The following is a 17,159-nucleotide window of genomic DNA, read 5'->3' as shown; positions in this document are numbered from 1 at the left end:
CACCCTGCCTAGGCAAACTCTTTCGCCTTTGTCTGTCAATTTGTACCTTTCCTTCTTGCTGGAAGTTTGCTCTCATTCAGCCAGTCCCAAAGAAGGGTGACCATTCCCAACTCTCTGACTATCGTCCAGTTGCTTTAACATCCTGTATTTCAAAAGTTTTCGAGTCGATTCTTAACAGAAAATTTTTAAGGCATCTTTCCTATCACAACCTTCTTTCCGATCGTCAGTACGGGTTCCGTCAGGGACGCTTCACTGGCGATCTTCTCACCTACCTTTCAGACTCCTGGTCATCCTCCTTTCGGGACTTTGGCGAAGGCTTTGCCATTGCACTTGACATCTCAAAGGCTTTCGATCGAGTCTGGCATAAATCTTTAATTTCCAAATTGCCCTCTTACGGTTTCTATCCTTCTATCTGTGCCTTCATCGCTAGTTTCCTTTCTGGTCGTTCTATAGCCGCTGTTGTAGACGGCCATCGTTCTTCTCCTAGATCTATCAACAGTGGTGTTCCTCAGGGCTCTGTCCTATCACCAACTCTCTTTCTTTTATTCATCAATGACCTACTGAGCTGTACATCTAACCCTATCCACTCATACGCTGATTACTCCACCCTTCATCTTTCCATTCGGTTCCCACAACGTCCATCTCAGCAGTTACTTCAACAAACAAGGGATGAGGCTATGGGACACCTATTGTCTGACTTGGCTCGTATCTCTGACTGGGGTAAAAATAATCTGGTTGTTTTTAATGCATCTAAGACACAGTTCATACACCTATCAACCCGACAAAATGTTTAATAATATTCAGCTTAATCCTGCATCATCCTTGAACATGCTTAGGGTTTCATTTACTCGGGACTTATCTTGGAAAGATCATATTACATCTCTTGTAAAATCTGCTTCCAAGAGATTAGGTGCGCTAAGCCAACTCCGTTCCTTCTTTATCCCTGCACAATTGTTGGCTCTATATACAGGGGTTTTATCCGCCCCTGTGTGGAGTACAACTCTCATGTGTGGGGAGGCTCCCCACAGTCAGCTCTTCTCAATAGGGTGGAGTCAAAGGCTTTTCGTCTCATTAATTCTCCTCCTCTTACTGACTTCCTTCAACCTCTGTCTCTTCACCGCACTGTAGCATCTTTATCTCTTTTCTATCGCTACTTCAATGGTCACTGCTCCTCTGAACTGTCTGCATGCATTCCTCCACCTCTACGACGGGCGCGTAGCACCCGTCTAGCAGCAAACTCTCATCCCTTTTCTGTCCAACTCTCTAATGCAAGTTAACCGTTACTCCCAGTCCTTCATTTATGCAAGAGGTCAGCTCTGGAACTGTCTCCCCCTGTCTGTATTTCCAGCTTCCTATGATCTCCAGTCTTTCAAACGCAGTGTGTCCATTCATCTCGAAATGATCAGATCTTGAACTTGGCTCTCTCTTGTATTTTGTTTTTCTCTTGGTGGGAACTGTTATTGCGGGCTCATGGCCTTTGGCTCCTTCTTCCTCGCATAAAAAAAAAAAAAAAAAAGCAGTCAGCACTACAATATGGTGCTAGTCACGCAGAGCACAGCACTGTCCTTTTCTGCCACTGAGCTACGCGAAGGAAGCTACAAAAGGACGAAAATCTCCGACTACTTTTTTATATTATGATTAACCCTTTCAGCCACTTCATATACCATATTCTTTGAGTTTGCTTTTGCTGTATCCAAATTTCATTCAGTTATAAGTAGACTTCTCGATTGGAGGGTTTACAGATAGTATTCATCAACCCCTCCAGTACGAGAGGTAAACTGAATAAAATCGTGTGGAGGTGGCAACAAGCTAAAATAAGACGTCATACTAATGCATGAGTCAACACCTTCATTCCGTCACCATCATGACTTTCGTAATATGTTGCACCCTCAGGACGATTTTATTTATTTATTTAATTTCTTATTTTTTAAATGTGTCCGACTCTGGGCATACGGTAAGTCGCCCGTTCCCTGGGCCTAGCAGTCCTACTCGTACGTAGTTCACCTTCCACGGCTCAAATTGTCGGCGCTAATACCCACAGTCCATACTGAATATATCCATACTGAATATATGCTAGAGCTGTCTTATTCAGGACTGATGTCTTGGTATTAGTGGGGGTGTTTTTGCATGTCGGCGGGTCTCATGATAGATCAGTTATGTCAATTTTAACGAAATTCAAATCCTCAAACTGTTCCCTGCACCAGCCGGGAACGAATCTAGATCTATTGGTGCTGCAGGTCACACCTCTACCTGCTCGACCACCGCAGCTCATGACAGACCTTTCAAACTGGAGCAAGTTGGGTACAGCCTTGACTAACCCCTTTGCCTCCACGGGCTTTACCATGCCCAATGCAATCGTCTGGCAGCAACATCACTAAAAACAAACTCTTATCACTGAATTTAATATTTTCCTGTGTGGTACATGCATAATATTAACCCTTGTCTTTTTTTATCCAATAGGCAATATATTATATATATCAGCCGTTTGAGTAACCACTGCAGGACCGGCCTATCCTGACCGAAGTCGGGACGATACAGCCAATGTATCTCTACCAAGTGGCTTAGGCTGTCTGGTAGAGATTGTATGTAGGGTGAGAAGTGCTTGTAAGTGTTGTGTACTGTGTTGGAGTGACTTTGGATGTGTGTGTAGTCTGTGAACCAAGTGTAATCAGCCCATGCAAGCCGACTGGATGCAAGCATACTTTATAGTGAGCGACACTGGTTCAACCACAGCACCCCTTGTGTTCGCCAAAGCAGTACGTGGCCGGGTGAACACTCTCAAAGTTTATTACCCTGGCGGGGCGCGAACCCTGGTTCACCTCTGTACGACACGCACACTCTACCACTGTACACCACAGAGGCTCCACATATATATATATATATATATATATATATATATATATATATATATATATATATATAGATAGATAGATAGATAGATAGATAGATAGATATATATATAGATAGATAGATAGATATAGATAGATAGAGATATATATATATATGAGAGAGAGAGAGAGAGAGAGAGAGAGAGAGAGAGAGAGAGAGGCCTCTCAGATGAAATAATATAAGTAATCTTTCATCAAAGTTCCTGCCAGGATAATTATGAACGGTGCAGATGGGTAAATGATCACAATCAGTACATAAAGTTTCTCATATTATTTCAGTCCGATCATATTTTTAATCTAATTCTTGATACAACCCGACGATTTTATTCAGTTTAGGAGAAACTGCAAATTGAAGCAGGTGAATACAACCTTCATAAATCCCTTGATTGATAAAGGTTCTGTTCCAACTCGAATAAAATCGTGACAGCCAAAAATAATGATAATAATAATAATAATAATAATAATAATAATAATAATAATAATGGGCTTCAAACGGTTAAGCTGAAAAAATTCATCTGAAGATGTGATGAGGAAATTTTACTGGGTGATAGCAGTGAAGGGGCTAATGGAGATGGCTGCAGTCCCTTTAGTTCAGGTACGGTACGTCACTCCTTAGTCAAACCCGCCTGGCGTTACCTGTAGGAAAGTGAAGAGGACGATCACCGGCCAAACCAGATCATAGCGATATAATGGATAAACTGGATGATCCACTCCGCCGGCCGACTTCTTGTGTGTTGCGGGTACGGCTCTGTTTGAGTTATGAATATAGATCTTGTATCATATATTCATTACATACTCCCATTACCATACTCAGGCCCATACCAGCAGACTATACGTCCCCGATACATATAGGCTAAGATACCATGAGATGAGTTTCTTGTGGAGCGCTATTTAAGGACAACAGCAACGGCCTGTATGTTTTATATATATATATATATATATATATATATATATATATATATATATATATATATATATATATATATATATATATATATATAAAGTATGACTGAAGATCCCCAACCCCTTTTCCGCTCAGTTGATGCTCAGATGTAGTCAAATTGGAGGGTCGCTTTGACCAGTAATGGAGGATACTCATTCCTGTTCAGTATATAAGGTTTATTAAACTTCATGCTACCACAATGTAATAATCAAGTGTTAGGAGTAATCCAGATCCCTAAAGTAAAAACAATCCGAATACAGTAACCAAGGAGACTCATTCCAGTACCATAGTACGGCTCGTCAAATTTCAGCCACTACTTAATACTCATACTAACTTGTGGAAGGGGTGTAATTCGGTCTGTTAAAAATAAATGGAGACTGAGTGCTGCCTCATACGTAAGACTCATCGCGTTTCATACAACCACAACCAAGTGGGAATGACACAGTTTCCATCAGGTATAAACAAACTATAGTAACCAGTAATACTTACTCCTGCCTCATACTTAAGACTTAGCGAATTTCATACAACCACGATTATATACAATATGTACGTTGTGGGACTGGTCCCGTTCCGTCAGATGACAACAAACCGACTCTAGTACGGGAGCCTGAAATGCCTAGAGGTGGTATTTATAAAAGATCCCACCCGATGTGTAGGCTGAACATGTTTCCATAACGGTTGAATATAATCTCACAGTTTTTTATTCTTATAAATACGTTCCCAGAATACAGTGCTGGCTCCATATTTACAACATTCCTGTGCTGAAGTTGCAGGGGTAAAAAATGAAGTTTTATTCCGTTATCTTTTCTCATGCCGCTACCAAGCACTTAACAAAACTGCGGTATTTATTAAAAAGGACAATTATGCAAACAAAACTACATCGGATTACTGCAAGCTGATAGGCCTATGTAACTTGCTTATCATGACTCGTTAATTCTCTCAAGGCCGCATTTTTTGCAGGGTTTTATTCCAGTTAACACCAGTTTTATTTATCAAGTGTTATGGGAGCCTGGGAGTGGTAATACTGTCACCATTAACCCTCTCCTTACCGGGACAACTTTAGTATTCAACTCTAGCTAACGGCAGATGATTTATCCAGGTGAGAATAAGTCACTGAAGCCTGGGAACGTTAACCTGTTCAACTCGAGAACGTCGTTTTCATTTTCTTAGGTAACATCAGTCTGCTTAATACAGCTTAGACTCTCTCATCATAATGAAGTGATTAAAGGAGCCTATGATTAACCCTGCCAGTTTGAAAAGTCCTTGGCTTAAAAAACAGATAGCAAGAAAACACACACACACACACACACACACACACACACACACACACACACACACACACACACACACACACACACACACACACACACACACGTCACTGGAGTGAAAGGGCTGAGATCCTTGGTAATCAGGGTCCCTGTCGGGTCAGCGAGGGACCTTGAGGGATACCTAATATCCCAACATCGCCACCCTAGGCCTACCTACCTCTCTCTCTCTCTCTCCATAGCTACCCACCTTTTACGAGGTTATATTCTACCTACGTACACGCTCCCTGTCACCATTTATCGCCCCCTCCCTTGCTAATCCCCCATTCACCCACTTCCCCTGTCCCCCACACCTCCAGGCTGCCACTAACCCCCCCCTCCCCATCACTCACCCCCTCCCTCCCCTATCCCTCATTCTCCCCCCTCCCCTCTCCCCCACACCTCCAGGCTGCCACTAACCCCCCCCTTCCCCTTCCTGCAGGATCCCCTTGACTTGTTCACTCTGCAGTACAATTCGGGACCAGCATATAACATCGATGGTCACTGGTCGTATTCTAGGGAAAGACTGGCACTCAGCATAATGTATTGCGTGCCTTGATGGCCTTCGTGCAGTCGATAAGCATAATTCCTCAGCCGTCTTGCTGTTTGTCGTTCTTCCTCTTCCTCCTCCTCCTCATCATCATCATCATCATCATCATCATCATTCTCTTCGTCTTTTTGTTACTTCTTGCTCATCCTCTACCTTCCCCATTAATCAAAGTCTTCTTCCTCTAATCTCCCCATATATCTGTCGTCTTCTTTTTTTTCTTTATCTTTAACCTCCCCACCAATCAAAGTTTTCTTCCTCTAATCTCATATATATGTCATCTTCTTTTTCTTCTTCTTCTAACCTCCCCATTAATCAAAGTCTTCTTCCTCTAATCTCCCCAAATATCTGTAGTCTTCTTTTTCTTCTTCAGACCTCCCCATTAATCTAAGTGTTCTTCCTCTAGTATCCCCATGCATCTGTCTTCATCTAACCTCCTCATTGAAGTTTTCTATTTCTAACCTCCCCATGCATAAACCTACCTTGTAAATCTCCCCATAAGCCTAAGTATTCCCCATCTTCTTCCTTCCTCACAAGGCATAAATATTCCTCTCCTTCCTCCCTCAGGCTGGCGATGGCGGCGGTGGCAGTGGCGGCGCAGGACAGACCCAACTTCCTAATCAAGGGAAGGTGCACACAGGCCAACCCAGGAGCCACCTTCGATGCCACACAGGTAAGTCTGCAATATGGGCTTTACATTACACACACCTTGCTAATTCGCGTGCACACTAGCCAACACTTGCGCTACCTTCATTACCACAAGTGTAAGCATTGGTAGCACTACAGTGGTGGTGGTGGTGGTGTGGTTGTGGTAGCAGTTGTAGCACTGGTGGTGGTGGTGGTGGTGGTGGCAGCAGATGTAGTACGGTACTGCAGTGGTGCGGTTGTGGTTGCAGTTGTATTGGTGATAGTGGTTGTGGTAGAGATCTGGGTTAATTTTGGTGGTGTTGGTGGCAGCAATGGTGTAGATGATGGTGGTAGTACCGGGTAATAATGTGGTCCTGGCAGTTGTGACGTTGTGGTGCAAAGTTAGTGCTTGCGGTTGCAGTTGTGGTAATGTTTGCAAATGATGGTGAGTCTATAGTTGTGGTGGTTGTGGTTCTGGTGGTGATTCTGGTGTGGCAAGATACTCAAACAGACTGACCTTTCCCGACTACAGCTCAGTAACAAATTCCACTCATGAGACATGGAAATTCCTCAACAAGGAGTTCTAAAGGGTCCTAAGGAGGAGAGTTATTACCACCTTCCACGACAGCAGGCTTTGTTTCAGGGCGAGGAGTTGCAGCAATGCAGAAGATGCGTCCTGTAAGGCCTTCAGACACGTCAGCACATGGGTCTGACAAGAGCCCACCCCAAGGTGCTAAGAGAGTGTGCCTTCGCTCCTGCTTAGGCATTCTGGACACTGCTTAAGTCAATCCTCGCCACAAGAATGATACCAGAAAATTGTTTAAAAAAAAAAAAAAAAAAAAACTGGTTGAACACCAGGAAGGCAACAACCTACTAAGCAGATTTCAACATGGTTTTAGATCAGACGCCTAATACATCTTTCAGAATACCTTGAGGAGCTACAGACTCCCTTGATGAAGAGACAGCATTGATGTGGTGTACCTGGACTGCAAGAATGCTTTCGATACACTCGGCACCATCACTTGCTCGGTAAGCTAAGGCCTCTCGGAATAGGGTAGTGATTCTTTAAAGATTTCGGCCACGATACCCCGAGGTTAAACTACAAGTCAGCCTGATACCCCCTCTCTACTGTTGATGATGGTGGTAGTTTCATTTTTTTTTCATTCATTGCCAGACTCCATGTATCCCAGACAGGGTGGCCAAGGGCTTAGAGTTAATTGTTTTACAGGGAGGGGCACTAATCCTCCACCAACCCCACTTGACGTAGGGATACCGGGTAATAATGTGGTCCTGGCAGTTGTGACGTTGTGGTGCAAAGTTAGTGCTTGCGGTTGCAGTTGTGGTAATGTTTGCTCCTTTCATATCAGTTTCTTGTATAAAAAAAAAAAAAAAAAAAAAAGGAGAATGGCTACAAATAAACAGCTGATTGGAAGGTTTTGTTTTTGTTTTCAATAAAATATCGTACATTCACGAATTAGTTAGTCGTAGTTGTCATACACGATTTTTTTTATTTATTTATTTTTTTTTTAGATGGATAGCCTGCCCGCAAGAATCCATTTCGATAACCCCATGGGGTGCTGAGGCATTACTTTAAAAACACTTGGAATAGGTGTTGACATCCTTGGATGGACCGAGAGTTTTATTTGTAGGAGGAAGCAAAGGGTCAACATTAGGGAGATCCACTTGTAATGGCCCCAGGAGCGGAGTGGCGTTCCACAAGGAGGTGTACTTGGACCAACTCTATTAACAATATACCTGGTACCTGCTGTACATTAATTACCGTGCCTACTGGAAACACTGCTTTCTACTGGGCGGCTCTATGCAGATGATCCCAGAACCTTTATGAGAATAAAGACTGAACTAGACAGGGAGACACTACAGGATGACATCACGACTTCAAGAGTGGAGCTGGAAGTAGCTCCTTCAGTTCAGTGAAGGTCATGCACAAAGCGAGGAGAAACCTTGGCTATAAATACAACATGGGCTAAACTCTCCTGGCCTTTACTGAGGAGAGAGACCTGGGCGTTTATGTAGCTAACCCCTAACCTGAAACCAACAGTGTAGGTTACTAAGGCAACAGTCATTGGCAACTCCACTGTGTGATTATTTAAGAAAATCTTCACATGCATGGATGCAGACATGTTTTTATCATTATAAAATCCTTAGTTAGGTCTCGTTCAGGGACACCCAAAGGGACATCAACAAGTTGGAACAGGTACAATTAACGTCTGGCCACCAGGTTGGTCCCTGAGTTGGCTGAGATGACATAAGAAGGGAGACTATCTCACCTTGGTCTGATTATATTCGAACAGCTAAGGAAAAAGAGGTGACAAAACTGATGCATACTAGATACTCAAGGGTCTGGACACAGAGAAGGGTGGAAACTTCCTCTCATTCACCTCAGACCAGAGGACATAGCCTGAAGCCAGCCAAGATCAGAGACAGAAAAACTAAGGGGAACCAAATCTTTAATGCCAGGATAATTAACCACTGGAATGATCTCGAGGAAGAGGCAGTGACAATGAAGAGTCAACGTCTTTTAGTAATATCATTGTCAAGAGACTACGAAACAAAGAGGCACCCTTTATGAACACTGACTCTCTTGCCTCTTTTACTCTTTTACTATCACTCAGCTTAGCAAGGACGTACGGGTTCGAGAATTAGTTTTTGATTGTCTACCCTTAACGTTTTCTGCAATACTTTTAATTAGTTCTCTGTAAACATTTTAATGGCAACTTTTAAAAACTTCCTTATTCTTCGCAGCCTCTCTTCCACCAGTCAGCAATATTCCATTCCGCCACTCCAAGCATTCCCCTTTTTATGTGCTCCAGACTTCATTATCCCACCTAGTTCTTGGTCTTCCTCTCTCCATTCTTCCAACAAGTTCCCTGTGGCAAACTGCAAAGTCTATTCCTGAACAAAATTAGAACTGTATAAGAATGACCTGTCGCTTCAAGGCGAAAAGAGTTACAAACTACACACGACAATAATCGTAAGGGAAACGGCAGTTTATACAAAAGTACAAGTACAGAACATGGAAGAAAAGTTCAGCAGCTTTTTTTTTTTTTCATACCACTCAACTACGGTATGTAGGGGAGGACAACTACCGTCACTCACTCGATGTAGCGCTTTATTTCTATGTTTTATACTGAGTGACAGGCCAAATAGTTTCCTGCAACCCGAAATACCATTCTTTACGTTGGGTGGTAACCATAGGCTAGAACCAAATGCCACCTTGTCTAGTGGATTAAGACGTCTCAACCATATGAGGCCCGTAAGATTGCGCTTCCGAAGGGTGGTTGGGGTATAGGCCTAAGGCCCACATGATGCCACTCACGACAGGGAGAGGTTGATCAGCCCCGCCTTAAATGTTGGGGCTGGGTAGCCAAGCCTCGGGCCCCTGTGCTCCTAACGGGGCGAAAAAGCGTTCGATGAATGACAGACAGACAGAACGCTCAAACTCCTACAACTCACTGTTGATTTGATGAAATCGTCTGACGTTAGCTGGAACAGAATACTAAAGTTGTCCTGACCATAAGATGGCTATGGGTAGTAACTCAGTACCGGTATGAACAGTCATAATCTTACCGTATAACTGTCTTAACTACATAAAATCGTCTGGCTTTAACTGGAATAAAACATAGAGGCAGTGACCTTGTGGTTACGATACTTCAGATCTTACTTGATGTGATAAATTACTGAATCTAACACTAAAAATTATACTAATATTTTGCTTATATATATATATATATATATATATATATATATATATATATATATATATATATATATATATATATGAGAAAATGCTAGTCAGGGGTGAGAATTCTGCACCTTGTTTTCTTTTTGCTTCTTGCAAAACAGATCACAGTTACGACAGAGAATTAATCTTTGGTTATTGGTGACTCCGCCACAGCTGCCAAAACCTCCACTCTGCCCTCCACATTTCTTCCCCCACCACTCCTCTGTGGTCTGCTACAACTTCCAGTTTTTGCTGTCCATCTCTCCTCCCTCCTCCCTTCCAACCACTCATTTCTAATCTGCCACACCCTCTAGTTATATCGCATATCCAATGGCTCTTTATCTCCTCAGTGAATACCTACTGACCTCCTCACGTCCTCTCCTTTACATGTGTTGCTACCTTTCTTAATCACCTGTCACCATTACAAATCGCCCCGTCTACACCTACGCTGCCTGACCCTCTTCACTTTCTCTCTTCGAAGCATCACTCTGTAGATTCCTTCAGGCTGATTATGAGCTTCTGTCTTATTATTGCAACTATTATACGATTTTGTTTAGTTTCGAAGAGACTAATCGAAATACAGTGGCTGTATTTAGCCTTCATAAATCTCTTCACATCGATATCTCCCGTAAGCTGAGTAAAATCGAGTGATGGTGGCCTGATCCACCGACAAAGATGCCTCACTCTTAAGGTGTCGCTAATATACTGAACACTACTCTTGTGTGCTGCCCTGCCTGCACACCATCATCATTATGGAGGCCACGCACTACCGCTATAGCTGCAGACTTTCACCCCTTTTCCGTCAGATCTTTAATGCCAAGGATGAGCTGGAGGGATGGAGTGGAGAGGTACAGACGTCGGAATAAGTTCGTTTCCTTTTCCATGTTTGTAACACTGCTCGATGGAGAGGTATCCCCTCCTCCTCCCTTCCTCATTGTCCCACACTCCCACCCAACCCCCCCAATTTTCTCTCCGACCCCATAACCCCACCCGATACCCTCCATACTTTCGCTCACAGGCAGCTAGGGGTTTCTGTACTTCAAGCACCTCTCTAATTACATGTAGTCCGAACAACTAATAAAGGAATAGTACAGTATATATCACAAACCAAGTTAGGAAAAGGCTTACTACACAGTGAGAGAGAGAGAGAGAGAGAGAGAGAGAGAGAGAGAGAGACAGACAGACAGACAGAGAATATATCTACTGTGATTATATGTTGCTGCAGTAGACACCTCTTTTACACCCCCCCACACACACACACATACACACACACACTCTCACACACACACACACACACACACACACACACACACACACACACACACACACACACATACTGTACACACACACACACACACACACACACACACAAGAAATCCTTGAGTCAAGGTAAACTACCTGATATTTGGAAGAAAGCAAATATTGTCCCCTTATTCAAGAAAGGGAATAGACAAAATCCACTCAACTACCGACCAGTATCACTGACCAGTGTTGTAAGCAAGGTATTAGAAAACCTTATAAGGAAAGCTTGGGTAAATCATCTAGAACACAATATGATAACAGAAAGACAGTTTGGTTTCAGAAAACGAAAATTATGTGTTATTAATCTGTTGAGCTACTATGACAGAGTAAAAGACACATTACAGGAAAGAGAAGGATGGGTGGACAGTATCTATTTTTTTTTTTTTTTTTAATAACAGAACGGAGGAAGGAAAAACAAATGGGGAAAACAAAATAATCCATACACCAGATTACTGGTGTCCTCTGTTCATAAAATATCTGTAACAGTTAGACTTGAACAGTTGTAGGTTGAAATTTGGAGGAAAACAACTCTGGGGAAGCGAGTTCCAGAGAGATGCAGTTCGGGGAATGAAAGAATTCTGATAGGCAGAAGTTCTGCAATATGGTTGAGTGACATTTCAGTCATGAGCGCTACCAGATGCCCGTGTAGCACGAGGGAAGGCATGGAGAGGTGGCACCATGGACGCAACTTCGTCTGAGCATTTGCCAAAAAAATATCTGTAAAATAATGCAAGGGAGGCAACATTCCTTCTTACTTGCAGGGGAGGTAGTTTATATGTAATGGCAGGGTTGTTGATGATTCTAACTGCTTTATTCTGAATTTTGTCTAGTTGTCTTAATGCAACCTCTCCACAACTATTCCACAAGGGTGAGCAATATTCAAGCTGAGAGCGCACATGACTCTTATAAATTATACCTAAGTGCTCATCGGCGAAGAAGTTACGGACTCTGTACAATAATCTAAGTTTCTTTGAGGCGGTTTTAGCAAGTGATCTGACATGAGAGGTCCAGCTGAGGGCACTGTTAAGTGAGACACCAAGAATTTCAATATTTTTGGAGATGGGAATATTAGTAGCACTGAAGGTAATGTACGAATCTGGTAATATCTGTCTATTAGTAAACTGTATATATTTAGTTTTACCAGCATTAAAAGAGACAAGGTTGTTTTGTCCCCATTCACTGATTGTAGATAGATCTTGATTTATGAAGATGGCTGTACTGAGTTGAGAGGTAGAGATATTAGACTTTGTAAATGGATGTCTGAGTGTGAATGAACTATGTAGTGTTGAGTCATCTGCATATGAGTGAATGGGATTGTGAGTGACAGATAAGAGATCATTAATATGAACCAGAAATAGGGTTGGCGCCAGAACCGATCCCTGCGGCACGCCGGCGTTAATTGAGTGGAAATTCGAATATACATCATCTACTTTTACTCTTATTTTCCTCTCACTAAGATAAGAAGAAATCAAAGGAACAAAAGACGTTAGTCCATAGCAAGGGAGTTTGGACAGCAGGGAACGGTGCCATACTCTGTCGAAAGCTTTAGAGATATCAAGAGCTACTGCATGAGTTTCTCCAAAAAGATCAATTGATTGATGGATGGTATGAGTTAAGAGATTGAGTATGTCAATGGTGGATCTTTCGTGGCGAAAACCGTCTATCACTAATTGAGTTGTTGGATTCAAGATGTTTAACAATATGCTTATTAATTAAAGTTTCAAATACCTTACCAAGAGAAGATGTGGCAGCTATTGGTCTGTAATTGGAGGGGTCAGACGAACTTCCTTTCTTCGGAACTGGGTGGATATTGGCTTCTTTCCATGAATTTGGGAATAAAGAATTACGTATGCATAGTCTGAATAATTTAGCTAGGACAGAGGCAAGTTCAGGGGAACACTTTTTCAAAACAATTGGCGGAATTCCATCAGGGCCTGGAGCTTTGTTGGTAGGTAAATTGTCTAGGATGGATTTTACGAATCTTGTCTGTATTTTAAGTGGGGCAATTTCGGGAGAATCAAGTTCCAGTACTGAGACATTCTGGCTGGTATCATCTATGGTAGAGTTTCTTGCAAAGGTACTAGCAAAGATATCTGCTTTCCCTCGTGGGTCATTTGTAATATTGCCATCTGAAGATTTTAGTGGGGGAATGGAAGATGACTTGTTAAAGTTATTATTGAAAGATTTAAGAGTTGACCAGAATATTCTATTGTCATTAGGGTTGTTAAGTAGTTTTGATGCTTGCTTTTGAAGAAAGTTTGATTTAGATAGATTTAATACAGCTTTTGCATGATTTCTAGCAATTTTAACCCGCCCCGTCCCGTCGACGTATGGGTACGTTGCAATGATTTGCATTTGCCAGTCCCGGCGACGTACCAGTACGTTGTGCAATTGCAAGGTCCCTAATTTGCACAATTTTCAATTTTCGTGCGTGATTCTCCGTATGTATACACGGGACACCTTCCTCTATTCCTCTACAAGATGCCAAGCAGGGACAATGCCTTACACCGCATAACCTCCCCCCTCCCCCCCTCATGCCATTGTCTCGGCAATGCACCTGTTACCAGTGACCTGGCTAGGAAAGATATTCAGGGCCAGAGTGATTCCCCAATCTATGACAATGTGGAGGACAATGTTTACATAGCATTAGAAGAAGAAACAGCCAGAAATAATGATCAGGTAATGTGGCAAATAAAGGTCAGGTATGGTGATTAGTTTGTGAGTGAAACAATGCTTATAATGCCTTTATTACTGCTTGAAAACCAATATACTCTCATACTACATATACATTCGTACCAAGTAAATAAATAAATACCGTTTTTGAGTGGATAAAATAGTTATCCTCCCATAGAACTCGTTTTCTTTGGTGCCAGCATGTTAGAAAACCCAGTCAGGTAAGGAGGAACTCCTACCTGAATTGAGTATTTTAAACCTCAGGTGAGCGATTTCTCTATGAATTTTCGATGTTTCTCACCAAAAGCGAAGGTTTTAGCCAAAAAAAAAAATTTCGAAAATACCTCGGGACTGGGGGATGTCGGAGGTGTGGAAAACCTCGGGACGTGACGGGTTAAATTGGGAGAGTGATTCAGATGTTTTTGATTTTAAGTAAGAGTTATATGCTAATGACTTTTGGGCTGTTGCTCTGGCACAATTGCCATCAAACCATTTTGGAGAGTTTGATCTTTTAGTGAACTGTTGACTTGGTATGAATAAATCCATACCAGCTAGTATTAAGTCGCAAATGTGGGACTGGGTAGAATTGGGATCACTAGAGAAGAAAGACTGCCATGGAACATCAGCAAGATAATTTCTAAATCCATCCCAGTCTGCCCTGTCAAAGTGCCATCGGGTCACCCTGACAGGTTCGGAATGGGGAGGTGTAGGAGGGTTAACTAATGAGGCTTTGATGAGATTGTGGTCAGAGGATCCAAGTGGTGACAGTACCTCTATCCTGTATTGATCTGGATTATTTGTCAAGAATAAATCCAAGATATGGGCATTATGGTCAGGATTTTCAGGTATTCTGGTTGGTTGCTTTACCAACTGGGTGAGATTAAATGATTCCGCAAACAGCTCACATTCTAGACCAGCGTCGTCAGTCCGGGCAGAATGCAATAACCATTCAACACTGTGTATGTTAAAATCACCCAAAATGGTAATTTCATTGCCAAGGGCAAGGGCAAGGTTACTCAACTGAGTGGATATGGAATCAAATACACTGGGTTCCGAAGAGGCATTGGGGGAACGATAAACTACACAGATATATTTGGTAATGTTTTGGCAATTTAATTTATATAATGAGTAATCAAAACTGGATGAAGTGAAGTTTAAAATAGTATCAACTGCATATTGGGATTTGATATAACAACAGGTGTCGCCCTTGTTTCGAAAGTTTGTAAGGAGATGGTAACCGGGAAAACAAAATGGAGATATATCGGTAGAGGGTGAGATTTGTGGTTCTGTGAGGAAAAGGGCCAAAGGGGATATGGACTGAAGGAAAGAAAGCTTTTGACACAGTACCACACCAAAGACTTTTATGGAAACTGTACCATGAAGGAGGAATTCGAGGCAAACTGTATTGTTGGATGAAAGATTTTTTCGTAAGAAGAGAAATGAGAACAGTACTAAGGGGAAAATATTCATCATGGAGAGAAGTGACTAGTGGAGTACCACAGGGCTCAGTGCTGGCACCAATCATGTTTTTAGTGTATATAAATGATATAGACAGTAACACTGGAAATGAAAGCCATCTAAATATGTTTGCAGATGATGCAAATATACAAAGGAGAATTAATAACACAGACTCTTGTAAAGAGCTACAAGAAGAATTAAATAAACTTCATGAATGGAGTAATACATGGCAAATGGAATTCAATGTGGACAAGTGTCATGTAATCAAGTTTGGTAAAAGAGGAAAAAGACCTGATTGGTTCTATACGTTAGGAAATAAAACCCTACACACATCAGAAACAGAGAAGGATCTAGGTGTGATTATCAATAACAGACTATCTCCGGCTGACCACATCAGTGAAAAGGTACGGAACATGTATACACTACTTGCAAATATGAGAATAGCTTTCACATACAAAAATGAAGACATGCTAAGAAGGATAATAACATCATTCATCAGACCAACCCTCGAGTATGCATCAGTAGTCTGGAGTCCTCATCTCAAAAAACACAGAGACAAGATTGAAAAAGTTCAAAGGGCCGCTACAAGATGGATACCAAGCTTAAGGGATCTAAGCTACGAAGAAAGACTAAATAAACTGAATCTACCAACACTACAGGAGAGAAGGAAAAGAGGTGACATGATAATGCTATATAAATGCATATCAGGGAAGGAGAAAATAGACATAAATGATTACTTAACATATGGGAAAGCATCAGCAAGAGGACACTGCAAAAAACTGCATAAGAAGAGAGGTGATAAAGACGTGAGGAAATTCAGTTTCCCAAACAGAGCAACTGATCAGTGGAAATGCACTACCGAATGAAATAGTGTGTGCCAAAACAATTCACAAATTTAAGGATATGTACGATAAATATGGTTTAAGACACGGGACAGCAGGAGCTGGACTCATTCCTGTAAAGATACAATTAGGTAAGAACACACACACACACACACACACACACACACACACACACAGAGGAAAGAAAGAAATCTGCCGTGATTATATGTTGCGGTAGTAGACACCTTTTTTACACACACACACACACACACACACACACACACACACACACACACACACACACACACACAGTGTAGTAAGCCTTTTCCTAACTTGGTGTGTGATATATACTGTACTATTCCTTTATTAGTTGTTCGGACTACACGTAATCAGAGAGATGCTTGAAGTACAGAAACCCCTAGCTGGCTGTGAACGAGAGTATGGAGGGTACCGGGTGGGGTTATGGGGTCGAAGAGAAAAGTTGGGGGGTTGGGTGGGAGTGTGGGACTATGAGGAAGGGAGGAGGAGGGGATACCTCTCCATCGAGCAGTGTTACAATCACCTTAATCCACGGAAAAGGAAACGAACTTATTCCGACGTCTGTACATGGGAGAGGAAGGTGTGAGCTGGGAGCACGGCAGTGAAATGGCGAGGGACAGGGCGACATGGAGGCGACTTGTTTGTGGCCACCCCTTAGGCAATGCAATACATAGATAGACAGGTAGTTAACAAGTTTCGATATTCCCAGTTCTTCATGTACACAGCTAAATAATTGTTATCCTCTCTGCCTGCGACCTCTATAGACGTAGTGTATCCAAGTCCTGTATCTCGATACGAACCGATTATTCAATATT

General features: G+C 42.1%; 1 protein-coding gene across 1 annotated transcript in view; it reads left to right on the top strand.

Annotated features, from left to right (window-relative positions):
* Positions 1–17,159, top strand: part of LOC145401948 (crustacyanin-A1 subunit-like) — a 76,935-nt gene that overhangs the window by 38,898 nt on the left and 20,878 nt on the right. Inside the window, exon 2 of the mRNA XM_080274054.1 lies at positions 6,250–6,355. Coding sequence (XP_080130180.1) covers positions 6,250–6,355 — 106 coding nt within the window. The remainder of the gene's footprint in view (positions 1–6,249; positions 6,356–17,159) is intronic.

The sequence above is a fragment of the Coenobita brevimanus genome, chromosome 57 (assembly GCF_032717465.1).
Source record: "Coenobita brevimanus isolate Jiangsu-jjx chromosome 57, ASM3271746v2, whole genome shotgun sequence".
Classification (NCBI taxonomy): Eukaryota; Metazoa; Arthropoda; class Malacostraca; order Decapoda; family Coenobitidae; genus Coenobita; species Coenobita brevimanus.
This window is presented reverse-complemented; position numbering and strand designations above follow the sequence as displayed.